Source organism: Corvus cornix, chromosome 8 (assembly GCF_000738735.6).
Source record: "Corvus cornix cornix isolate S_Up_H32 chromosome 8, ASM73873v5, whole genome shotgun sequence".
Lineage (NCBI taxonomy): Eukaryota > Metazoa > Chordata > Aves > Passeriformes > Corvidae > Corvus > Corvus cornix.
This window is the reverse complement of record NC_046338.1, coordinates 11,760,782-11,788,553: the sequence shown is the minus strand read 5'-3', so window position 1 is coordinate 11,788,553 and position 27,772 is coordinate 11,760,782. Positions and strand designations below refer to the sequence as shown.

Below are 27,772 nucleotides of genomic sequence, written 5' to 3'. Positions count from 1 at the left end.
ATGTATTATTAGGTAGTTTTGTGACTTTCAACTTCTGCAGTCTTTATAAAGGACTTCTGTGTTAAGAAGGAATTGAACTATCTGAAGAAACAGTCCACTGATTTGAGATGCACTGCTGTGAAGGAGTTCTAAAACTAGGCCACTTTTCACTCTTTGTGACTGGTATTTAAGCCCAAAATGACTAACGTTGACTGCACAATCCTGGGATACATAAGGAATAAAAAAAACCAAATAGGAAACATATGGCTTTCTGAAAATACATGGGGGATTTTTTTCTATTTTCCAGTGTACCCAGAGAAGCCACTCTTCTGCTTCAATAAAATACAAATAAGTGATTTAAAGAGCAGTTACGTATCCCATAGAGTAAAACAGCATCTTTGCAATCACTGCAGTTTTATATGTGTATGTAAAAATATATAGCATGTACTTTGACAGTGATTAAGAAATATAAAAGAAATAAAAAGGCACTTCCTTCTGCAGTGCTTTAAAATACAGGAATTGTTACTACAAACGTTTTCAAGAAAGGGTTTTGGTAGCCGTCTTTAGGGATGCTGGGCTTCATGAACAGAACCAATCCACAGCCCTGAGTAAGGCCTCTAAATCTAGGTGGCAGAGAGGGTTTAAAATACACCTCTACATTTCTTTATCAACTTTTGGTAGAATATGAAAAGTTCTGCTATGGATCCTATTTGCATCAACTGTGTGGGATGCCTAATTTTCCCCACGAGTTATGCAAGTTCTCTGGACTGTAAAGGTAGAACTCATAAATTTAGCTGTGAAATTGTATTTTGTTCATGAAGGCATAGGGCCTCAGTTTGCCAGTGGAGGGGCAAGCTGGTGTGAGGAAAGGTACAACATCCTACTGTTATGCCTACAGAAATGATGGTGAGATACTGTAAATTGTAATGCTTTTACTACAGACACTTCCACAAGCCACAGAGAAGGACTTCATAATTTACTGCAAAATTATTCAGTGAGGCATAAATGCAGCACCTCTTGAAGAATAATGCTGTCACTGTTGTTTAAATCTCCAGTAACTCACTTGAGCTCACCATCATCGTAACTGAATCCTTATGCCCTGTACTGCCCACCAGAGCTGCAGGCAGCAACTTTAGGTTCAAAATTAGGAAAGAATTGGAATGCAAAGACTTCAACTAACCTTGGCAGTTCAGTCTCCCCTAATATATGTACCACCAGAAAGTAAGTTCAAATAACATCTGTGAAAGAAGAAGCAAACAACTGTTTCTGGCATTTCACAGAAAAAAATGCAGATTGGCGCTATTTTTTGCCCATTTTGCCATGGTTTGCATGGGGGAAAATAGAGCGGGAGACTTTCTCACACATATCTTTATTACAGTGTACAATGGTGATTTTGAAAGAGAAAAAAATTTCTTCATGGTTACAAAATTATTTAGGGGAACCAAAATACACATGGTTTGAGCTTATTCAGGAAACATTTTGAAAGGCAAACTGTAGTACTTTGTTTCTAGAACTGTTTTTTTTAAAGCATTTAATAGGATAGTTTCCATGGCAACTTGAACTGAACAGATTGTTCACTGACTTCAGTACATTTCTATTAAATATCTTTTCTCTGTAGTTAGGCCTGCCTTTCCAGCTCTTCCATGTCTTTGGATGCTTATTCATTACGCCTTTTTGCAGATACCCTTAAACTAGATTGGACTCCACCTTTAACAAAAACAAGTGTTGAGAGAACAGAGTTCCACAACCATTCTGAGTTTCCTCTCATTTTCTTTTCTATCCCACTGTTTTAATCAGTTTCTCTGTAAAACCAGAATCTGTAATTCAAATTGATACCACTGCCTATCAGCAAAAGAGTAATGGACACTGCAGAAATGTTCACTATTAAAAGCCCAAATGGCTTCTGGATACTTTTGGTCATTTTACTAAGATCTGTAATGTTCAATGCTGCACAGCATATATGAATAAAACTGCTGTTACACCAAAAGTTCCTTAAGTTCTCAAGTAAAAAGAAAGCACATGATTAATATATGACATTCTAATCTGACTTCTTGAAGGATTTAATTAATGTTTATCTAATTTTGAAAGGTACCTTTAGAAGTCTGAATGAAAATTTCTCCTCCTAATGGAGGCGTGCCATTTGCTCTCTGTAGTATTGTAATGCTAACCCCAGAGTACTGTGTCTGAAGGATCAAATAAATCAGTTGGACTGAATCTTCAGAGTAGAGAAAAGGGAGTCAAAACACAGTGACAACTGATGGGAAACACAGTAAATGGAGAAAAATGGTCTTTGGTTTAATCCACAGAGCTTTGGTTAAATGAGGCTTTCAATTTGCTGTTGCCCATCAGTTTTATTAATATTTGTATTCTGCCTCGGCATTGAAAAGACTCTCAGGAACTTTTCATTATGTCTCTTGAATATTTAAGTTTCAAGCTATGCTAATCAGTCAGGCCAGAAATATTGTTATAGTCTTGGTAGCAATGGAGTCTATTTTGCATCAGTTCACTGAAAGCTTTTCTCCTGCTCCCCTAAAGCCTGGACTCCTCCTATGTGCTTCGGAGAGGAAACTACACCAAGCTGTAAAGTGAATTGTTACTACATGGTGAAAACTTTTAATCAAGAGCTTGTTTCCTCTTGTAAGAATGAGAGTAAATCTTTATCAGGGCTTTTTTCCTCCACTTGATTTTGGTTTTGCTTGTGAATTTTTCAAGTAAGCTGTCACATTTCTAATTATAAAACATTCCAAACTTTGCAGCAAAGATTGGGTTATTCATTTTTTTAAATTCAGTTGATTGCTTGTCATTGCTGAACAGAAACCCTTTTTTTTTTTTTTTACATCTACCTTTCCTAGGTCTTTGATACATTTGGGGGGGCAAAAAAAAAAAAAAGGCTGTCTCTTCTTTGCACGTACTATTGCATTTATCTAATTGCATCAGTAAATGCAGTTGTGACACTGCAAGGATGTGGAAATGTCTCAATTATGAGCTGGAAACTCCCTTGAAGGCACAAAAATGTGTTTCCATGTTTTGTAGATGTGAGGGTGGTGAGGCACTGGAACAGGTTGTCCAGAGAAATTGTGGATGCCTCATCTCTGGAAGTGTTCAAGGCCAGGTTGAATCAGTCTCTGAGCAACCTGGTCTAGTGGAAGGTGTTTCTGGCCACGGCAGGGAAGTTGGAACTAGATGATCTTTAAGGTCCCTTCCAACACAAACCGTTCTATGAAATCTATGACCTCCTGTTCCAAATATTAGAAAAGGCTAAATATACTTTTGAGGCTTTCAACTTGAAGTTGACCTGATTTTCACATTTCCCAAATTCTGAAGTTCTGTAAGCACTTGTACAGAAGTGTATTCATTCTACAGTCACCTGACAGTGTGTTTTAACTTTTTCTTTAATTACTCTAAATATTCCTCAGGCTAGCTAAGGTTGTCTTGAAAGGCATGTTTTCATGAGAAAATAATTGGATGCTCTTTTCTTCTGGAACTCTTTGATAGGATTCACTGATGCCAATTCTTCAGTACTCCCTTTTGGCCTGAATGCACTTGAAATAAGCCAAATGGTGGGTTTCTAATTAAAAATCCAATTGTTAAAAATAAAAACTTTCTGATCTCCAGAAACAAGTGGCATTATATTGACAGTCTCTCTGGCAAAGTTGAGAAATTGAATGGCAAGTATAAATGAGCACAGTGACCATTAAAAACATTTATCTCACTTGAGACCATTCCAGCAGCAAAGAACAATCCTTATTAAACCAGACACTAGTCAGAACAGGTTCAACAAATCGAGAATACTCTTTAAAGCTGTGGCACTCAAAAATGACTGGCCCAAAATATATTCCTGAAGTCTTATTATGGGTGAAAATCACATTACTTTGCTTTTATGTTTTCCAATCAAGTCATGCATAGTGTAATCATTATTCCAGAAAAGGCTGTAGAGATTGCTAAGACATGAAACCTTGTCTGGTTCTTCCAAAAGGCATTCTCAACGAGAGGCACTTTCTGCCTTATTTATTTATTTATTTATTTCTATTTTTTGGAATAATGTATTTTTAAGTAATTCTAAAAACCTCTATTATTTTTTCTGTAATACAGGATCTGACAGATCTGAGACAAAACCAGAAAAACAGCTATTAATGATTTGGAGAAAAGATTGTCTGTTTGTTCGGGGTTTTTTTTAAAAAAAGGGAATTTTCCTCCTGCCTTTCAGTGCTGTAGGGACTTAGTGATTACAAGTGTTCTAGTTCTTGTAGTATTCATGCATAGCCAGTAGAAAACAATCAGCTTGCTTTTAATTTAGTTTCATGAATTTAATTGAACAATCATTTATAAAATGTACAATTCAAAGCTTAAGCTTTTTCTGAGTTGTTTATAATTCAATTTCCCATTCATACTCTTCCAGAAAAGCCAGATCTTAATTTGCACTAGTGTTGCTTTGCACTGTTTCAACAAGAGGCATCAGGTGTTTCTCGAAGCACTTGGCTGTATTTTGGGGCACTCCTACATGAGCGAATGACTACATCAGTAGTTGGAACGACACCACTCGTTCTCCTTGCTCCTGCCTACCAGTAAGAGACATTATTCTGGAAGAAGTAATGTACATCTGAAGAACTCACATACTTTTTTGGCTTAGTTTACACTGGAGATTTTCCCAACTTATTCCAAGAATGAGAAAATGCAAAAGTATCTGTGTAAGTCCATTTCAGGTGCACCAAGACACCCATTGCCAGCTGTGGCTTTGTCTTCTGTGTGATCCCCCCAACTCCCCTTGTCAGTGACTACCAAGATGTTCCCCTAAAATTCAGCCATTTTTAGCAGCTCAGCTGTGTAAGGTTGCTTGGAAACCAGCCTTCTTATCCCCCACATGCTCATGACAGATTTCCTATGCAATAACATCACTGCATGACACGTTTGTATCCAGACACGCATTCTTTTTCCACTTGAGATTCTCTGAGTAAAGGTTGTTGATGCTTCACACAATTCGTAAACAGCATGTGGTAAATCACTGGAGTATTAAATCACTGCCACAGTCAAAATGAGCTCAAATTTTGAATGTGAGCAGTTCCTCACTCCTGAATTTAGTTATTGATCTTTCCTTCCTGAGAGTAATTTCTCATTCTGTTTTTCAGACTAGGCAGCTAGGTGGTATTATGACTTCATGGTAATCTCCACTCCCTTTTTTGCTTCTGTAAAAATACTTGCTTTCATAATTTCAAATTGGTTGCAATTGCTTTCTCCTTTATATTTTCTTTATATTTGTACAAGGCGTCTCATATAAACTCCGTATAAATTTATTTATTAGTGATATAAATATTTCTTTTTTTTAAATGTTGCAAAATGTTGCAAAAAAAAGGTATCAAGATATCAACTTGCAATTGAAGTGAGTCAGTGTCAGCCACTTCATATTTATATATCTGTCCTTGACTGATGGGATTTTAGCACTGTTTTAGCTTCATTTCTCCTTCTTTGTTTGATAACAGTATTGCACTCTTGCCAGAATGGCAATGTGTTGGTTTAGCAAAATAATGAGAAAATCTAAGTGCCACATCTGGCAGAAGGAATATTTGCCATTGACAAAGACAATAAGATCCTATCATAGTCTTGTTTAATCTCATGTGAGAACCACATGCATTCAAAACTGCAGTCAGCTCTTTTATGGACTGTGTAATGTATCATCAATGAATGATATAGTTTGAAATTATTACAATATCAGAGTAATTTTCATGTTTCTGTTAATTTTATTTTATAACTATAAAACTTGTGCTTATTATGTAAACATTATGAGCCAAAAGTATAATTTCTTTAGTGTACATACTCTTCCAAAAGAACCTATTTTATATGTCATTAAAATGCAAAACTTAACATCAAAATCGCCAAACATAATATAAATATAGATTCTGCTTTATAGGCCTAAAACCTTCAATAACAAAGTACATAAAAGACAAACATAATAGGAAATTTAAGGGTTTCCTGGGCAGGGAATGTTTTAAGAAGGGTTTATGAAAGAATGGGATTTAAAAGGGGATGTGGAGACAGAGGCAAGCTGCCTCCTTGAAAAACAGCCAAATTGAAATAACTGAGCCAAAAAGAACAGTAAAGGGATCTATAAATTAAAAGAAATGAATAGGGCTAGAACCTGTAACATGTTGCAGGTGAGGATAAAGTGTTGCATTGAATACTGTGAAAGAAAACCAATGAATGATCCAATGATAAAGAAAATTCAGTTTTGTTGGCCCTCATTTTGTCACTAGCTTTAAAATGTCACAAGAAGAGATATCTTTTGCAAGTAATGAGAAAAGAGGTGAGAACATTTGCAACTGCATTTAGTTGAATGACAACAGAAACACAAATTAACATCCTTTGCCAAGCTGCTCACAAATCTAGAGAAATGTTTGTGGTATTCATGAAGAAAATACAAGCAGAGTCATGCAAAAGTGGAAGACAGGAAGCAAAACATACAAAAACACCACCCTTAAGTATGGTGGTGTGATAGGCAGATGGCTTTAAATTTTCTTTTTTTAAATTCTAAGTCATTCTTTTAATGCCTACCCACAGCACAATAACAAGCACACAACACTTATCCCTAGTGCAGCACCAAAGCCACAGGAACCTCCCATGTTTCAGTTTGTGCCCACTGCCTCTTGTCCAGTCACTGGGCACCACTAAAAATTCCTGGATCCATTTTCTCTGCATCCTCCCTTCAGAATTCTGTACACTTTGGTGAGATGCCCCTGAGCCTTCTCTTTTCCAGGCTGAACACTCAGGTCTCTCAGCCTTACCTTGTAAGAGAGATGATCCAGTCCCTTAATTATCTTAGTGGTCCTTTGCTGGACTTTTTAAGTATCTCCATATGATATATTAGTAAATCCAAAACTGAACACTATTCCAGATGTGACCCTACCATTGTGGATGTGAAAATTATAGGGGAAAGATATATACAACCTTTTTTTTCCTCTCTCTGGCATTCTTCCTATATACAATGAAAACTCTTAACAAAATTTGGGTTTTAAATGTGGATTGAATAGGATCAGTAGAATGGCTGGTACACACTGTAAGGATTTTTTCTTTTTTATTCTCAAAAATATTTTTTCATAGGAAGAATGTTTGATTTGTTTATAGTTATGTTTCACACTTTTGTAATTCCATACTGCTCTTTTGAAAAGTGTTTTACTTCTTAAATATATAGCAGACTTAAAGTGCGTTTTAGCAATTTTATTTGCTCCATTTGCCAACATTTTTAAATCTATGGAGGAAACTTAGCAATGCACAGTAATGGAAGAAACAGGCTCTTAATACTACAATAATATTCATTCTCTTTTCCTAACTAGAAAGCGACTTCTGTGTATCACGAATTTACTTATGTTGCACTTAAAAATCCCTTTCCTTATCTATCCTTAAGTTCCATGACCTTGTTCAGACAAGTTTTATAGTGCAGGGTGTACATAAACTAGAAAACTGTCTAGAGAAAAGCCATATATAAAGAAAATTACCTGGTCTTCAAATTCAAATTCTGTATAAACAGTATCTCCAGAATCCATAATCAGACTGCAATCAAGTTCATTTGGCCCTAAAATATGAAAGAAAATAATTCAGAAATGGATTGAAAATTTTCATTTTATGTGGTGGAACACTATAATATTTCCAGTTGTCTGTATCTGCGCAAAAACCATGATCCAAGGAACAATTCAGGTTTGCTAGAGTACCCAGGCGAACAGTATTTCATTAGCAAAGCCTTCAAAGCATCCATAAAAGCTTCCACAAATCTTCACAAGGAAGGGCTATGCTAAATGGTGAATTGTTTTAGCTAGATTGCATATTTATTGGGCAGGGTGTTCTGCGTGCCATGACTTGCAATTATAAAATTGCCACACTCAAGGGAGAATAGAGACCAGTTTAAGAAAGAGAAAGGAAATACTAATTTCTGATTAGCACATAAGGATCCTTAAGTGGTGTTGATAGGGGACCAAAGCGGCATGCTTCCAGCAGCAGTAGCTTCCATTTCTATCCCATTCTACCCCTTCCCAAGGAGACTGTGTGGCTGTGCCCCTTCTCCTTGTCATCTTCCTGTGGCAGGACCAGGAAGAATGCAGTCCCTTGCAAAGTTCAATTGTCGAGAAGCCTTGGCCTGGCTGAGCTTTACAGTTTAGCCTCAGCTGAACTGCTGAAGGTGCAGGACAACAGAAACTGTGCTTGATATTTCAAGAAGTCATGTGGGGGGGCGTCATTGCTAAACCACAATGGGAGGATAAACCACCAATAATGTTTCTATACAAACACAGGAAGGCTACAACATGGACATCCTATTCTGGCACTGTCACCCCATTTGGATTATGTCAATCCTGGGCAATAAAGAAGGAAATTGTCTCCTGGGTCCTCCAAATGGTGCAGCCCTAAACCAAATTCTGCACACATTCTAAACACATTAAAATGTCAATAGGCATGAGACTATAGAAGTCGTTTCCACAGCATTAGTAAAATGAGAATAACAAAAATACTGTAATGATACACAAAAACATAAAGATTATAACTAGCTGGCAGCCACAGATGAGTCCAACCACCCACTTCATGTGCGGAGCAACAGGTAACACCAGGGGAAGTATAAGCTGTGTTTTGTTTTGTGCCCTCATGTCCCCAGTCAAACAAGATCACTAATGAAGAAAGCAATCCCCTCCTTCCTGGGCTACAGGTGTCTCTACCAGGTATGATGTTCCTGCAAGCACTGGCACTGAGGGTACATAGTTTTAAGCCTATTGCTGACCTGGAGTTGTTGTCTCACCATTAGAGTTGTTTGTATGGGTGGCTTGCTCTAACAAGCACTATCAATAACAGATTTTGCAGTTCAATTTGTGCCAGATGCATTTATATACTATCGGGGTTTTTTTGCTTTTAAAGTTTACATAGTAATAATCTATGTAGGTGGTGAAGTATATATCCCTGACAGAGAGAACAGAGGAGAGGAACTGGATGTCACGATGACCAAACTGTAACTGCTTGGAACAGATGATGATTCCAGGATGTCTTAGTTTGCCATCCTTATCACAATTACTGCCAAATTAATCTTCAATTTAACTTTCTGGACTACATAAGATATACCAGGGAAAGACCTGCATCTACCATCTGATGTTGCTTCTGTTTTGGTTCCCTCGCTCCCCTGCCCCCACCCCCAATGCTCATGTATAGTTCATCAAATTGCCATAAAAGAATTACAGAAAGGAATTATATTCCTGGTGCCACAGTGTCACCATGTACAAATGCAGCATGTTCTCTGGTATGTACACTTTATGGTCTTTTGAAAATACCTGTCTCTAGAAGCTATATGCAAGGAAATAGATTTCCATCTGCTGAGAGAATCTTAATTTTTGATTTATTTTACACAGCTGACATCTCACTCTTAACACCGTGTCATTGTTAATAATATAATTTAACTAAGCCTCAGTTGTCACTGGAACGGGCCTACCCTGACACATCAATCACTTCTAAAGGCACTTGTTGGCACTTTATTAAAGGCACTTGATTAACTGTCACTTAACTACCAAGAGCAGTACGTATTCTTAGCTAGAAACATTAGTATGAAATATGATGCTGCGAACTTATATGTAAAGGTCAGGCTGAAAATGAATACTCATGCATAATGTATCTTAAGTGATAAAAGCCATAATGGTTATACAATTTTAATATGGTCAAGCATCTTAAAGCCTTTTTTACTTGAACTAGAACACTGGTGTCCTTGGAAAAACATCGCTTCTTCCTAGGGTATATTCAAGAAAAATTGAAAATCACTCTTTCATGGTTTAATGAAAACTAACAAAGCCTATAACCATCTATCACTGAACAGTGCTCAGACTTCTCTACCCTTCTCAAATTGCCTAAAGACAAACCCATCAGAAATGAATTGAAGCAAATGGCTACTCCCAGGACAAGATAAAGTAATTAAGGGACATATAAGAGTACTTGCGATATCCCTGGTGCAGCATGAGTAGTTTCCTATGCTCTAGCTTGGTTTCTTGTTGGAGGGAGCATATTTTGCTAAGGTTGGACTAAATCTTCCTAAAACAGGTCTTCCAGGGGAGAACAATGAGCTCATTAACTATTGCCTGTACGTGCGGCAGCAGAGGCACACCAGGGAGCCCCTTGGCAAGGTACTGGCAGTCGGGAATCCTGCTGTAGGCAGATGCCCAGACAAGGCTAAAGGCAAAAGGAGAGCCTTAGAAAGTGGATGATGCAAAACTCAGCTGAGGTTTTCTAAACCCAAGTTTAAATTAGCAACATTTTACGTAAAACCTGTGGCAATGTTTATCTGTCAAAGGTGAAATGCAAAATGTTGGCTTAAGGAAAAGAGGAGGACTGGTTCAAGTGTTTGGAAGCAAACATGCACTGCTACTTTCAATGAGACTGCAGGCTGCACATCTCATGTCTGACAACAGAACAGTTGATCATAAATAAGTTTCATTGCCTTTTCTGAGCAAGTTGCATTATTTTTCTTTTGCTAAGTTAGTACCATGAGACCAAGCTATAAAAACAATTAATACTTGTCTACTATTAGGAGGAAAGGCTAACAGTCTGATTAATCTTAGTTCTTTCAAAGGGGTGTCCCATTCCAGCAAATAATCTCTTGGCTCAAATAAGCTCTTGGTTAACTTGGAACCTTCCTGTGCTTGTATGAACCTATAGGAAGTGATCCGGGTAACTTTATCAATTGCAAAAGGGGAAACTCAAGTTAAAAAATATCAATTAAGAAAGCCCATGAAAGTTCTACCACCATGGAGAAATAACTTGCAAGCGCCTGATATGAAAAGGTACCCTTAGGGCTTAAAATATGCTTCCTGAACTGCATGAATAAAGTTAAGGCAAGGGGGACCTGGTCATTTTCATGGGCCCTGTGTTTTCCTTAGAGAAAAAAAGAGAAGGTTTTATTAGGTACAGTACTGCACAATTAAAAAATAAAGCAGTTGAAAGTTTTTATTAAATTCCTGTTAACTGAATAATCAGGTCTCCAGGGAGGAACAGGCTGAAATAAGAAAAAGCACAGAGCTAGAATGCATTCCCCTTTTTTGCCATGTTTTGTATATTGACACTGAAGGCATCTTTCATAAAGATATGTCTTGTGAGGAATCCAACAGGATCCAATGGCACAGCACTGAGGGACGAGGTGAATTAAGGGTGGCTGCAGCTGTACAAGGATGTGCTGACAGGTGCTACCCCTGCCAGGTCTGACAGTCAGGGACAGTGATACCCCTGCACCAGAGGGATGCACAACTGTGCTCAGTCACCTCCTTCACCAAGAAGCTGTATTTTACATTTTATGCTGTATTTTACATATTGTTTGTTGCTCCTAAGCTGAATTGTGTAAGATTGATCATGGAAAGCTGAGAGAGTGTGATTGTTACAGGCAGGTGTGTAATTCCTATGACAGAAATGCACCCCAAAGCCCAGGGGATCATGGCTGTAAATGTCTCTGGTCCTACAAAACATTTCAGTGTTTTAAGCCAGGGTTCATGACACTTTGTCTGATAATGTGTTCATCCTTAAGTTGTCAGGAATGCAAATGTCAAGCATTGCTTTTTCATGGTTCATTAAATTCATTTATGCAATGAACATAAACTGTACTGATCTGTCTAAATTTATCTGCAGTTGTAGATCTGCAGTTGTACTTCACTTCCCATCACAAGGTAGCTATGACCCATCATGCAAATTAATTAAATCGGCTCCTTGGACAATCTGCATTTTGGCAAATCAGCTAATGAATTTCCAATCCTTGCTTAAAGGCATTACTTACTTTGAATCCTGCTAGCAATTCTATTCAATATGGTTCATTGGCTCAAATATGCTTATACTCATATTTTAACAATGATAGTATTCACACACTTCAACACTGACTGTCATAAAAGTAATCTAAGCCTATCCTGTGAAACTTACTGCTTCTCTTACTAACATGTTTAAGCTCAATAAAATAAAAATGCCTTTTTATGTTACGGAACATGCTCTGAAGCGCCGGCTAATAACTCAATTAATACATGTTACCTATAAGCACTTGGGCAAGACAAATGCTTAGAAGATAAATTTCAAGTGGAATATTGTAGAAATAATTTGTTGAAGCACTGATTAGCATTAGAATGATTACATTTTAATTTTCCTCTCAGTAAGATGCTTCCCATACAAATTTTATTGCAACCTTACACTGTTGAGTTTCATGACAGGTTGTTGCTCTTGGCAACGGTCTTAATATGTTGTAGAAGGCAACAATGAGAAAATTGTATTTTCATCTATAAACATTTCAGTTGTTTTCTTTCAGCACATATTGTTACAAAGTTGATTACAACTGGGTTTTACAGGTATAACATGAATTAGATTGATGTGGAGGCATGAAAATATTAGAAATCCTATGTTTATGTTAGCTACAAGGAACTAGAGTATATTGCAATATCACTAATAAGATTAGAAGACAAAAAGTGAGATCAAGACATGCTGGAATAGCAACCTCTAGAAATTAAACACCTGATCTCATAGACATCCTACTTCAAATCTCCTTACTATTATCAGTGCTCAGATTAGGCACTAATTAGGTGATTGTGGCATGGCATCTGCTCATGGCTATCCAATTATTTTGGTGAGGGATTTATTAAATAGATCAGATTTTTGAGGAACTGACTGGAATTCATCCAGAATCACAACCAATTTGTGCAAATTGTTTAACTCATCAAGCTGTTTGTCAGAGCCTGAACCTTTACGACACTTCTTTCCTCTTCTTCCTGTCCAGCTCTTAAATCAATTAGGGAATCCAGATGCAATTATCAACACAATGTCGTACAGTGGAAATGCCATTTTAGGTTTGGGATCAACCTCTTGCCTCTATGAATAAGGCTAAATAGAAAAGAAATCTGTGCCACTTAACAGAAAAAGAGAGTCATTATTCTTGTGTGCATTTTATCTCAAGGGTGACCACTAGAAACCTGTGGGGTTTTTAGCTGATGAACTTTTCATAATTCTCAACCTCCTTCCCAACCCCGCTTGCATTCACTGCCCTCCCCCTCCCCACCTTGGTACTTCATCTTTGTCTCATTTAGAACATTATCAAAAATTTCTTTTTGCATACTGGTTCAGAAGACATTTATGACATCACCTACCTGTGTAACTCTCACAGTTTATTTGGAAATCATTACAAAAGGAAGAAGTTGTGAAGGTACCAAGGAACACTTTTCTGCTGCCCTCAAGCAAAATATTTCTGACAGATATTATGGATTTTCAGTGCTTTGATTTTTAGCTTCAATTCTTTTGCAGTCCTTTGTCTCTCAAAGGCTTTTCTTTGAAGACATTCGAGCCTCAGTAAGCACAAATAATAAATAGACAAATAAATAAAATCCCCAAACACATGACTTACATTCACACACCATTTCAGAATTAGTACCAATTATTAGGGAGGAAGTATGATCATTAATCTCACAGGACTGGTTTTCTGGTGAACACCAAGGTGGAACTGAAACAGCCGACAACTGTAATTGAAAACTTACATGATTTTTGTATTAATACTATAGCTTAGTGGACTTCCATAGTACTTTAAGATTAACTTGTAGATAAAAAAGTTGTTGGATGGGCTATATGAAGTTTCCAAATATAAAGAGATTTTTTTTGTCCTTGATTGTGCAAATGTTTGAGGTTGGTCAAGACTCTGCTATAGTACCTACATCCAATCTTGAAGAATATGAAAAAGGCATCCCACCAATGTCAAGAGCAGTATAGTAAATATGGTTCTTGAAATCTTACATCAACTCACCTGCTGCAGCCTCTTTGTTTGCAAATAGTTTATTGTCAACTGCTGAACTTATGTCAGAGAACACTTCTTCTTCATCTCTGTCTGCATCAAACTAAAAGAAAAAGAAAAAAAAGAAAAAGAAAAAGGAAAAGTTGGCAATCAGATGGTGCTTACTACTTGGCTGAACATCAACATGTACTGTGACTTCTCACCCCAAGCCTTCCTGATAGGAACCTTTCTATTTTAATGTGTGCTGTCCATTGTTTTAGGTATGAATCATTTAAATTTTGACTTTAATTTTGTAAATCATTTTGCCTATTTTTAAAATTGACTTGTTCTCAGAGAATGAAGTTTCAAAGCAGAAGATAAAACTAGTAATGCACATTACTTCTTCAGTCATTGGATGGTTGAAAAAAATGTCAGCAGAGACACCAGAAATGGGATTACTTTACTGTCACTTCTTTTTGGTGATTAGCATAATTAACTTTTTTAATTTGCAAGTGAAAAACTTTCAGCAACTTCTGAATTGTCTGAAACAAATTTTTGTGACATGTACAATTTCTTCAAGTAGTTGAGCAAAACTCTTAGGAAAGAATAAGTAATTTTGAAAATCCCCCACTTATAGAAAAGAAAGCTTTCCTCTCAGTATCAGAAAGTGTAATGACTTAGTGATTAATTAAATCAGGAAAGAAAAGCTGATTTAAAATGGCAAATAATTAATTTCTTATGATTTTAACCTTCTTTTTCATATCTTTTGCCTGAATTCTGATACTGATTTTCCCAAGTTTTTTCCAGGCTCTGTCTGACAGGTTTCTTTTTACGGCCAGGTGACTGTGGCAGGGGGGAAGTCCTGCTACAGTGACATGCTTGACAGTGGGTTTGTGATTTTCCTTATTGTATTTATCAAGCTTCATTTATTTAGATCATCACTTTTTCAGATAGATGAGACTACTATAAATATCAATACATGGAGTTTTCTGACTGGCTCTTGAAATGGAGTTTGAGGGTCTGAGCCTGAGGGCCACTTAGAAGTTCATCCTGCAGCAGTCACCATCTGTGTGGACAGACCTTTATCTAATCTCAAGAAATTTTTTTGCCATTTAGTGTTTGTCATAACTCAAAGCAGTTTAAAAAAATTTCTAAAGCAGAAATTTGTTTACGTATTAGAGGGATTACATTTTAACTTCCATCAAAACCAAGGCTTGTGGAAGAACAGGTCTTAAATAAAGCTGTTGGGCTACTGTTGGGCAATTTATTATCGATACACAAAGAGCAGCTTCGGAATGTCCTTGTTGATAGGAAAAGAGTCCTCCTAACATAGACATATATCATCTTTGTGTGTATGTGTATGCATAAAACCCAGTAAATTGTAACCAGGTTGTGTCTGATCATTATTGTGTAGGTCATACCACACTTGGTGAGATGACAGGCTTGCTTTCTTATTAGCAGCATTCCTCTGAATAATCCAGTTCACCGTGAAAAAAACCACATGATCAATCTCAAAATGTTCTGAAGGTTCCAGGAATTTGAAATACCAACTTTCCTATTCAAAGAACACCAGCTGTGCTTCAGCATTCTGAAAAGTCTGGCTTTGTAATGAAAGCTTATATTGTCACCCCAAAAAAACCAATTATGTGAAGCTTGCACGTAGACTCAGTTTTCCCATCACAAAATAAGAATTGTAATACCCTGAGCCACAGGAAGGCAAGGTAGCTTCCATGGAGAAATTATTTTTGAAAGAAACTAAGTAACCTTGTGAGTTCTGTACTTCACTGAATTGTTAAATATTTTAAAATTAAATCCTTTGATAATTATTGGAAGCTTGTATAAAAGATAAATGGTACTCAAACAACCCTGGCCACATAGAACAAACACCAGTAAACCTTGTATTTTTAGCAGAACCTGTCTAAATCCACAGGTTGCTGAAAACAAATCCCTACTTGCTTCAATACATAGCTCTTTGCAACTAAATCATGTTGGGGTATCTTTATGGATGTCTCAGTTTAATTATAGTCAAGGCCTATGTTTTATAGAAGTGTAATTTTATTAAATATTAACTCTATTGTTGGCTGCATTGATACAGTCTTTACCAGTGATGCAGGAAGAAGCAAAATGTTTCTTCCCTGTGTGGCCAAAGGGGTTTGAGGTCTGACCTTACTCTATGGCATTTCCCTCCGTGAGGCACTAATGGTGTTTTTGTTCTATGCTGTCTCTGTTTTGTTGGGGCAGGACAAGATTAGGGAGGACCTCAGCAGACAAGAGCATCACATTTCTTTAAGAAGCCAATCAAAATCTCTGAAAGGTTTCACAAACCTTCTTAAAGCATGTTTTGGGGCTATGGTAGGTTTTATTACTTTTAAAAGTAAATGATGACTGGCATAATGATGAATTTTCGTGAAAGTTTATCGCATTTTCACATGAGTGTTGTTGAATCACAGAATTTGTTGCTGGCACAGTGTTATATAAAAATGATGAAAAATATTTTCTTGATCTTCTGCACTGTAAATAATTGCCCTAGGGAATGCAGGTGGTTGTTGCTGCTCGCAGACAGAAAATTATTAGTGTTTCTAAATAAGCGCCCAATAAATCCCAGCCAACAGAAGGAGCTTCACAGAAAAATTGTCTGAGTTACCGAAAATTGCAAATCTCACTGGTCCATGATGATAAATGAAGGTTTGGTAATACCATGTACATGTTAAAGAAAAAGGTGCAGAGATTTTTCCTCACAACAGTCAGGGGACAAACATCAAGGAAACTGCAGTTAACTAGAATTGTGGGTGAGGGTGTCATTCAGCCTCGCGCTGTCCCCTACGACCTGATTCACCTCCAATGAAACTGCTGGTTTTTGCAGGTGGTTTATCTAAAACATTCCCAAAATAGGGGGAGATCACACCAGCCTTTCAGACTTGAGTACAGGAAAGCTAGAAGAAAATCTGAGTGCAGCAGATTTGCAGGGAATTCTTATTTGTGCAGCTTGAAATACAGTTAGAAATGAAGAAAGCATGTAAAAACCCCAAACAAATTTACAGTTAAATAACATTTACAACAGTAGATGAAAATGTCCTCTATTTTAGAACATGATGGATGTCAGTGAAAAGAAAATAAGCCATGTCCAAATTAAACATAACATAACACTGTGGTGTTTGGCACAGGAGTGAAAGCTCCTGGATGGTCAATGCAGTGCCAGTATCCATAGCTGATAAACTGGAGGGACTTCCAGACAGGCTATGAGAATGATCTGTTTCCTGTACCTTTCCATGGGAAAGAGAAATTTTAGAAGTTATTTTATCCAGAAGACCAAATCGTGAGTTGCGAGGATGAAGAAGCTCTTGCACGTGAGACAAATTCAGAATGGAAGCAAGCAGCAAAATTTATTCTGACATCACTGTCTTTACTGCTTAATTTATCACTATTTGCAGTGGTTTGAAAAATTTTTTATTGAAAATTTTTTATTTGAAAATTTTAGATTATTCCTAAAAAGAAAAATATTTTTAAAATTCAAATAAGAATTAATTCAGGGAAGTCTGCTCTACATAGCCAGAGCTGTCACTTCAGCTTTGTAATCCATTAACCAGATCCACGGAAGTGAAACACAATCATAGCTTAGGAAGTAGACAAATTACCCATATATTATCACCTGCAGTGAGGAACAATTTCTTCTTAAATAAAAAAAAGAGGTTTATCCATGGAGAAGAGAACATGGTTTCTTATATCATGGTTTTCCCATGCTTTTAAAAGGGATATCTAGTTTAGAAGGCAGATTGCACCACTGTCCCTTAAGTGTTGGTATTTTTGGTTGAAAAGTCGACAATTCTAGTAAAATAAAGAGATTCATAAGATTGAGCAAGTTACAATAATTTTCAGGAGGCAGCAGCTACAAATGTAACAAGAACACACTGTTATTATGCATACTGATTTAGGCAGGGATTTGCTCCTGAAGGATGGAAAACAAGTAAGAACTAGTTCTATTTTACCCTTGGTAATACTAAAAGGTGAAATGAGACTTGAGGTATAGGTACTGCTTTACCATTTTTGGACACCCCCACAAAAATCTCTTCATTATTGTTGTTCCATCCCTAGTTTGCTTCTCTTAATAATTACAACTGACTTGTGCAGTTACTTCCTGGAGAAAGCGGAAAAATCAAAAGAAAAACCCCAGCACCATGGGAAAACAGCAAAGAAATATATGAGGAAAAATATATAAGGTAGGATAATAACCATTGGGATGGGGGGTGAGAAAAATTAGTTGAAGCCTTGTATGGGAAAACCAATAAGCAGAGGCACTGAAATGAAGCTGGAATGTGCAGACTGGGAGTTCAGGGAACATCTCCTTATTACAAAGTATTTTTAATGATACACTTAAACAAAACCAAAAAAACATTCAAAACACCACAAAATGGTAGGGTGAGGACATAGGGGAGAGATATTTCTCTTTAACTTGTTCTCTATTTCTAATATTTTCATTCTTTTACATCAAATACTTTGAAATCTCAGATTAATTTTTATATTATATTTTTACCACATACGGAAGAAAAACTACAACTGAAATTACGCTACAGGTCATCAGTGATTTTTCAAATATTATGCAATTAATAGAGGTCAAAAATTAGTATCAGAAATTTAGAAAAAAACTGAACTGGGGATATTAACACCATTATTAATATCCTAATATTCTGAGTTATCTAAAATAAACCTCTTACCACCTTATTTTTTTTACCACATGAGTTCCAAAGAGGATTCATAAATAATTGCAGAGTCCTCCTACGTCTATCGTTAGTTTCTCAAGTTCCCCTTGTATCTAAGGATCTCTTGCTGTGAGTGCTACTTGTAAACAAGCGTGAGGGTGAATGTTCTCCAGCCGTGAGTGGAGCTGACAGTTCTGCAGCAGCTGCTGGTAGCTTTTCTGTATCCCAAACTCATTTACTCAAAATAGGTGCAATTCAAAACCACTAATTATGTGATTTTTGAACACATTAGGTGCATACACAGGCTCTTGTATGGTAAGAAAAAAAAAATTATTCCATCAAATTCAAATAACATCTTCGAGTAACATTAATGGTACTGAAATGACCCTCAAAAAAGACATGGTTATAACAGAAACTATCAGTTAATTTAACTGCCTTATACCACAAAATGTGAAAATATGAATGTGCACACTGATGCACCCAGACATTTTCCATTGTTTCTATTTTTCTGTTCACAGACCCTCTTCTATTAATTTGGCAGTGCATGAACAATGGAATTACTACAAAGGACAGGCTTGGGGATTTTTTCTTCTTAAAGCAATTTTGTCTTATTTCAAGCTAAACTGAAGAACTTAATGCCATGGCACACAAGTGTGGAGATGCTCTCTGCCAGTTTCCCTCCCTTCACAGTAAAACTGCTAAACCAGCTTTCATACTTGGAATACTGAACAGAGCAACAGCAAGGAAATGGTAACTCTCACCTGAAGAAACAATTAACAGTAGTAGAAGTAATAGCTTGTCTTTGTACATTTATGTGGAGTAACAGCTTTTGATAGGCAGACAGAGGGAGAACTTCTGTCTTTATGCTGTGATCCTTTCAGCAACACCCTGACTTACATCAGTTTTCAGCTGATAATAATGAGCGCCTCGGGCAGTGTGGTGGGAAGAGATGATGGGAAAGACACCATGCAATTATAGGCCCTTGTAGAGCAGAAAGCAGACAAACTGAAGGAGGGTTGGATTTGATTGGGGGTGAGGGGAGAAATCCATAATTTGGTGGCATGGTAACAGAAAATTAATGGACTTGAGAGGATAAAGCAATTGCTTGTTTAATAGGGAAGCTGATGGTGCCACAGAGTGGGTTTGGAACATACATATTTTTCATAACACTAAGATGCAAAGCCTTTCTGCCTGTGCAGATATTAAAGAGCACTGGTTGGTTAATTTTTTTTCCCAATAAGGATATTCATCTGGAAGGCTGGTAACTATTATATGGAAAGCAAATATATTGCTCTTTTATTAATAAAATCATTTTTGCATCATGTTCTCCATTCCTTAGAGGGACTCTGAGCTTCCAGTAGGCATTATCCTCCACCATTTTTGTATCTCTAACTTTTTAAACCTGAAGTCAGTTTAACACAGTCAGTAATAAACAATTCAAAATGTTTCAGCCATTTCTCTATACTACTATGACCCCTACCATAAATATTCTATTTATCTTGGAAATTTTCATCAGGAATCAGAACCAAATTAGGCAGCATATGCATTATTTTACATAGCATTTAAAAGGACATGATTTGCATGTGTTTGTTCTGGGTTATCTGACTTGTCAGATAATTTACTTATAGCAGGAACTTTTCAAGCTATAAATACAGCCAGCATCTCTGCATATAAACTCTGTGTGCCTATTCACTTTGCAAATCATTGAAAACTTGCACCCTGACATGTATTACATCTGTTCAGCAGCTTCTATAGCAAAGTCAACTATATTAATTATTTTTGAAGATTAATTGAAATGAAAGAAATGCTTTAGTATATGCACGTATAGAGATCTTTTCTACCTTGGAAGCACAAACACTTACTTTTCATTATTTAAAAAAATATCCATTCCACTGTTGGAGTAATCTTCATTATGTGTTTACTTTTTAAAGGAAATTGCTTTTAAAGAGTCAAATGGTATTACAGAGAAACAGAACAGTGGTGTTGAGCATCCAGACAGATCACTTCTGAAGAGCTTGAATGGAAAACTTAATTATGGTCTGAGTTAGGAGATGCTCCATGAATTATTTTTTACTCTTTTCCTGTAGAACCCAGGAAAACATTCAGCCGGAGGGAGAAATCATCTTACTCTCTACCTCCACTGGGTCTAGAATAAATTGTTTGATTTTTTACTTTAATGTGCCTAACCCCAAAGGAAGGGGAAAGACATTACTGATTACAGAGAGTCAGATATGACTTGAAGCTGTCCAAATCCTCACACAGCTTTAACAGCCCTCTGTGCTTTAGCTTGCAAAATCTTTTCGTATTTACCAGAGCTCAGTGATGCTGCAATAATGAAGCATTAATGTAAAATTCAGTATTTTGAAACGTAGGCAAAGGGCAGAGAGGTACAAACAAGTGGCGTGAAGCTCAGTCAGTAACAGCTGCAATTGTCACTTTGCTTTCTACAGCTCAGTGACATTACAGAAAGATCTAGAATTACCCAGCTCTTCCCCAAATGCCTTTGGTTTTTCTTTCCACAATAATAATGCTTGTCTTCCAGTAGTTTTTCTTCCACCTTTATCTATGAGGACTTCTATGAGGCTTGGATGTGCCCTTGTTCTTCAGATTGAACTCTTTGGGAGCAAACCAGTTAAGGATCAGTTTCTATAGCACAATTCCCTTATTTCTTCCTGTACCCTCTGAGGTGAGTACTGGAATGTTCACATTCCCAGAGCACCTAGCTCAGTGAAACAGCTCTGACCACCAATATGTTCAAATAAATTCTTTCCTCATTACCCTTTTTTTTTTTAATACTGAGTGCAACAACACTTCTCAGGCAGAATGAGTCCTATAACTACATTACAATAACCAGTACTTTTGTGTGTAGAGAGACTTTTCTTGATTAAAGATTTAAAAAATATGTTTTCCCCTGCCTGCAGAGCTCCTGTGTCACTCTTCCTTTCGTTTTAAACAAAATCAAATAATTTTCTAACATCAGCTCCCACAGCATGTACAAATCAAAGACAGGCACCCTGAATAAATATACAGAGACACTGGCTTCCCCAAAAGGCCCAACAAGCAACAACTCTAATTCAAATAAGAAAACAACAACAACAACAAAATTAGAAAAACTCAGAAATAAAAGACATTTCTTCCTATAAATACTATTTTCTTCTATTGACAGCTTGCAATTTATTTCAAAGAAAAACACGGATGCTGCTGCCAAATATAGCCAAATATTTCCCTTTCAAGATCAATAGCATTTCTCCTGTTGGCTTTTGTGGAAGAGATTCTGAATGCAAAATACTAAAATATTGTTGTCTGGTCTTTTACTGTTAGTGGATTTCATAACAATTATTATGAAAAATATAATTTTTGCCTATGTATCATCACAGTTTTCTAAGGAAGAATGTTACCATCTGAAAGCTAACAAAAAGAGTCCTGAGTTAATTTCAGCTGCAAATTTAGCCAGTTATTCAAGCACGAGGACTAATGACTCAGCTGCAAGAACAAGCATAGGGTAAACCATAGGCTTAAACACCAGAGGATGTGGGTGTTCCATATGCAAAATCTGCATTTAATTCAAGAAATAATGTGACATTTTTAGTCATCTACGACCTTAGCAACACAAATAATTTAATCTCCAATAGTTGTAGATTTTCAAAATGGAATTTCACACCGTAAGAAAAGGAACATTTGAAAATTTTTGGCTTTTCTATTTTCCTCGGAAGACAAACATAAATTTTAATTCCCAGCTACACGGTTCCTGTGTATTTAAATAAATTCTGAACCCAGGATAAGCAGCATTTCCACTGGTGGTCTCTATATGAACAAACATTGTAAATGGTTTTGGAATCCTTGATAATAAGCCCTCCCTTGGTCATTTTCAGCTGAAAAGTACTAAATTTTCATGAAATAAATTATTTCTCTCTAGAAGTAGGACTTGTATCAAAGAGGATAATATTCAGCAGATGTCAGTCTGGGTCCAGGATGGGCTCATAAAGCCAACTTCCAATTCTGCTGCTGCAGGAAGAACATGAGTTTGTTTCCTGCAGCAAGAAGTGAGCCACTTCTATTTTAATTTCTGTACCAGAAAGTTCTGTTTTGACATCTAAATTATTGGAGCATGTTGTTTCAGAGCAAAAAGGAGACTACTTGATTTATAAATGAAAGCTGGCAAGCTAAGGAGATACTGACAGAAACTATTGCTTTAGTCATCACGGAATATGACATTCTTGCATCTAGCATGTATTTTTTGGAAATAAATGTAGGACAAAATCCCACATGATTATGTAGGCTGAAAGCATTTTTTAAATATCATAAAAAATGTGGATGAAGTGGAACTGATTGACATAATTTATTTAACTTTTTTAAAGCTTTTGACAATATTTCTTCCTATTAAATGAAATATAATTTTAGGGAAGCCCTAAATAATAGAATTAATTTATTTTTAAAAGCATGATAAATGTCCAATGGATGTCTTGGCACAGACAATGGCCAATATATTGATCAGAAAAATGGAAAGTACAAATCAGAAAACTCACCTTCACTATGGAAATGAAGTCTGAGAAGGGATAGGGATGTGGAAAAGAAAGGCATGTAATCTGACAATAATGTGTGTTGCAGGAGAAAAATGAAAAAAAAGACCCAGGAAAGATCAAAATGAAGCCTCTGGAATCTTTCCTTTATTAGAATTTCATAACTTTCCCTTGGGTTGTTTGTTTGAGCTAAGTGCTTTACAGAATACCCGAAACTCTAACACTTGGGGTCTAATACCATAGTACTAATACATTGTTAAAGTATAAATTATTTATTGCGAAAGCAAGCTAAGCAACCTATATGGAGTATTCATAAATTTTATCTATAAAAACTGCTATAACTGACCTTTCCTTCAATTGACGCAGAAAATTAGAGCTTTTGATATTCTAAACCAGAATCCACCACTTTACATTCACTTAACAGTAATTATTTTATAATTGGGGGTTTTCTCTGTATTAAAATAGTTTTGGCTACTGCTCTCCATCACTGCAGCTCCTTCACCATTGCTCTGTTTTTCTCTTGGATGAGATAGATCATGGTGTTCCTCATACTGTGGTTGTTTGGTTGTTTTCAATGTCACCTGGTAAAAGAGTAGTCAGAGAAATATCTGTGAAGTGTCCACCTTTCCATTTGCTGCCTAGTGCTAGAATGGGTAGTTCTCACTGTTTCAACCCTTGATTACTTTAGCAGAATAAGCTCAATCTTACAGCTGTATAGTGGTATTAATTTCTACTGGGATCCTGGCAAAACATGGGCAACGAATTACAAAATTAAGTGCATTCAAAGTGTTTGTTTTTGTAATATAAACCAGCTAAAAGTACACGGAAGGTCTGCCTCTCTCTGTCAACCTTCCCCAGTACTGTAGTAATGACTAGAAATAATAGCTATTTAGAAAATTTAGCAACCTTATGTTGTTTTTTATTTACCTTAAGATAACAAATGTGTGATTTATGTTTGCCTTTATTATTAAAATTTTACCACTGCTAAAAAAATTATTAAAACCATTCATGTGATCCAGCGTGAATGCATAGGCTCTGGACCCTGGCACTTACAGACCTTGGAAAACAGGAACTTAGTCTTCAGTTTTAATATATTCAGCAAATGTAAGAAGTGCTAAAAGCAATTTGTAGGGGTAGAACAAGTTTGTTATTAAGTTTTTTGATGTTTAGTTTTGATCATTTATGAAGGCTTAAAGATATCTTCTACTGCTCTTTTTTTCCTGTTTACAGTTCTAATGAAATAGAATACATTACAGAAATTTAAGATTTGTTTACTTTTGCAGTGAAACTACTTAAAGTGGAAGAAAAGACAGTGTGAATACATCCCAATTTTTTTTGAATGTGAAAGGGATTGGGGGGGGATTTTCTGATCCTACTCTCCTACCTGGTTTAAGCTGCAGTGAGATAGACAACTAAATATTTTGAATGTTCCTTTCTCTTTCTATAATTTTTTTGCTTTAATTTCAAATAAAATTACTTGGATCATCTGACAGCAAAAATATGTTTCAACAAAAAAATGTTTAAATGGAGTCCCATGGAAAATATCTTAATTAGTAATCATTAATACAATTCAAATTATCTCCTTTTGCATATCATAAATCTTATTAGATCTTGCAATTCTTACAGAGTATTATATCAAAGATAAATAATTTTTTTCAGTCTAAGAGTCACCATCTTCTCCAATAAGCATCATAAATATTAAGCAGGAAGTACCAATACTCATTCAATCTAAAAGTGGACTTGTGATAATTTATAGAACCAAAACCAAGATTTGCAGAGTTTTCAAGACAATTCAGGTATGCTAGTTCTTAAAATTAGTTTTCAAAAACTTTAGTTCAAACAATGACTACATTTCATACAGCCATTATTGCTACAAAGGAAATAAAATTTCCTTTAGTTTGTACTATAGTGTTCTAGCTCCCTGAAACTTCTGGAAGTCAGTGTCCAAACTCCCAGAAAACTGTAGTCTCTTATTTGATTCTATTAGTTCTGAGAGTAGTCTCTACTAAAAAGGAAGAAAAATAATTTGGAGGCAGATCCTAATTATTTGTAAAGCTTACTCCCTATTAAAATTATGCCAAGGGAGATGGGGAACTGACTAAATGCAAATACTTCATAAAACAAAAGATCTTGTAGACCTTTCTACACTGAACAGAATAGCCCCCATTTCCTTCAAAAGCCCTTCAGCAGATCTTAGCATGTTGCTGCCCTCCTCCTCCCTCCGGTGAGGGAGTCAAGAGCCTGCAGAGAGCCCATTAGCTGCTGGCTCTGCAAGCACTTGCTGTTGCACAGCAGCTAATTGAGCTCAACACTCTCCTGCCCTGTGTAATGAGAGCCTTGGTACTCGCCTGTATTTCATTTATAGTGGGTTCCCTACATGCCCTCCTCTCAGACCAGCACAACTTCTGTAAATACAGAAATAGTCATTGGACTTTGGTGAGACACTCTCTACATGCTTATTCTCATCCCTACTCCAGTGAAGAAGTTCTCACAAGCTTCTATTCCTGCCTAAGACTTTTTTATTTGTCCTTTTTCATCCTCAAGCCAAATTATGTTCTCTCAAAATGTTAGATTTAGACCTTGTTTCATATGTCAAATATCAGTTATCTTCCAGTAAATCTTTTTCCAAGGCACTTTTTTTTTTTAAATCAGAAAGTTGCTTGTACAATTCATGGGGAAAAAGGGAATCTTGCAGTTTTGTTTGAACTTTGCTCAATGTAAAAAGAGCAACTGTAACATTTAACCCTAAAGAATAATTAATATTTACAAGGTATGTTATCAGATTGGGGCTGTAAAAAATTGTTGTGCAGCCTTAACAAGAAGCTATGAAATAAATTCTTTCAGAAGTCCCCACTAACATGAGTGGTTGTTAAGCTAAGTGTTGCAGCACAGACATCTTCCCAAGAAAACTGATGTGGTTTCTGTTGCCAAGTGCTGACCTAACCTATGAGAGAATACTCAGATTTGTTTAACTTACTCTCTATTACACTCACCCTACTAAATTTAGTGATTTTTCTGAGGAGTGGTCTCCTGGCTGTAGTTCAAGGATATAATGAATAGTTCTTAAAACCAAACTCATTTCAGAATTCACATGGCTCCTGACCCTCTTTCTAAAGATCAAAAGATATGAGGGAACATTAAATGCATAAATGAAGAAAACCCTCTGTTCACAGTACTGGAATTGAGCTCATTTGTGTCTTGCACCCCATGAACAGGCTCAGAGATGAAAGCTAAAGTACCCACAAAACCTTTAACGGCTATTACAGCAGACTGAGGCGACATACAGAGCCTGACAGAGAGCGGAGAGAAAGTTCTTGTAAAAGAAACAGATATGACCTGTCTTGTGGTTATGTGAATCTGTATTATGTAGAATCCATTCAGTGAAATTCTTGCAGTAAGGTGCAGATACAAAGAAGATTGCTGGATATTTTTTTCAGTGTCTTATGGATCAATAAATTTAATAAGCAACTTGACTAAAAGCTGTATTGCCCACATTCTAGGTTCCCTTTTAGAAAGGACTCCACCTTTACAGGGAGGTCTGTTCTTTTCAGTAGAGCAGACCAAAAAAAGCCTAGAAGGCAGGACATGGCAGGAAACTAGGAAAGTGTATTTTCAAATTCCCTAATTGGCATCTTGCAGTGGTAGGAGAGGGAGACGACCTTGGCATTAGAAAAACTATAGTATTACCAAAATACAATGGATGGTATAATATAAGAAAAGACAAGACCTGGCATGCTAGACAGAGCAGAGAATTTTGAAGTACTGCTATTGAAAACATGAATGTGAAGCTTCAATTTGACATTCTGATTAAAGACAGGAGGAGAAATTCAGAGGAGTACATAATGAAAAAATGTTCAGATTTGCCTAAAAACAATGTAGTTTTAGCAATTTTATTTTTAACAAAACGGATCAAGGGGTAGCATATATATGAACAGTCCTAGATATAAATAACTGATCGTAGCAAGTTACAGTGAAAAGATGCCACATTTTATGCATTAAGTTCTTTATTTCTTTTACCATGATTGGTATGACTGACTGTTGGCACAAAAAGAGATGAACAGTTGAGAATGGAGACAACAGTTTTTCCTTCACAGAAAATGACAATAATTTTGACTTCAGTGTCATAGTTATGTCTTGTGAGGCTTATTTTCCTGTTTCATTATTTAAGTAGATTACTGAATTTCAGAATGTGATATGGTGACAACAAAGTAAATAGATAATTTTATTCACTGGCTATTAATGAAACAAACTGCAATACTATATAAGATAGAAAGATACAAATGTCAACCCTGGAAGTAGGAAAGATGATAACTGAGCCAAAGGATACAGAAGCATATATGGTTATAGCAAAGACAAACTACACAGGATTCACCAGAGAGTCTTTGCCAAGAATTTTAGGTTACGTCTACATGGTAAAAAGCGATGCAGTGCCGAGATGTTCATACTAACACTACATGATGTACCACAGTTATAAGCAACACAAAATAGCCATGTACGTGGTTATCTGACGTGTAAGTATCAGTGAATGTAAGGAGCGAGGATATATTACTTCAGTCAAGTGCTGAGTTAACACAGTAGTGGTGTTTTCCTAATTATGAAGAATTTCATGCAGTTCTTCAAGGCACTGTTTGGTAGATACTCTTTAGCTGCATTAGGAAAAATGAAAAGTCCTCCAAACAGCTATCAGAAATGATCAAAAGGATATTCTGCAATGGGGAAAATGCCCTAGGGGAAGGCTGTAGTTCTCACTTCAGTGCTGTCTAGTGCAGTGTGTACCCTGAGTCACACAATGGATGAGTAACTTTTCAGCTTTCTCAGTTCTCCACCAACACTGTAGCTGC

The 27,772-nt window shown here is 36.4% G+C and overlaps 1 protein-coding gene across 1 annotated transcript in view; it reads right to left on the bottom strand.

Annotated features, from left to right (window-relative positions):
* The window catches only part of AK5 (adenylate kinase 5), an 84,326-nt gene that overhangs the window by 30,273 nt on the left and 26,281 nt on the right, over positions 1 to 27,772 (bottom strand). The window contains exons 7-8 of the mRNA XM_039556461.1: positions 13,748 to 13,838; positions 7,467 to 7,543 (exon numbers count right to left, since the gene is read on the bottom strand). Coding sequence (XP_039412395.1) covers positions 7,467 to 7,543; positions 13,748 to 13,838 — 168 coding nt within the window. The remainder of the gene's footprint in view (positions 1 to 7,466; positions 7,544 to 13,747; positions 13,839 to 27,772) is intronic.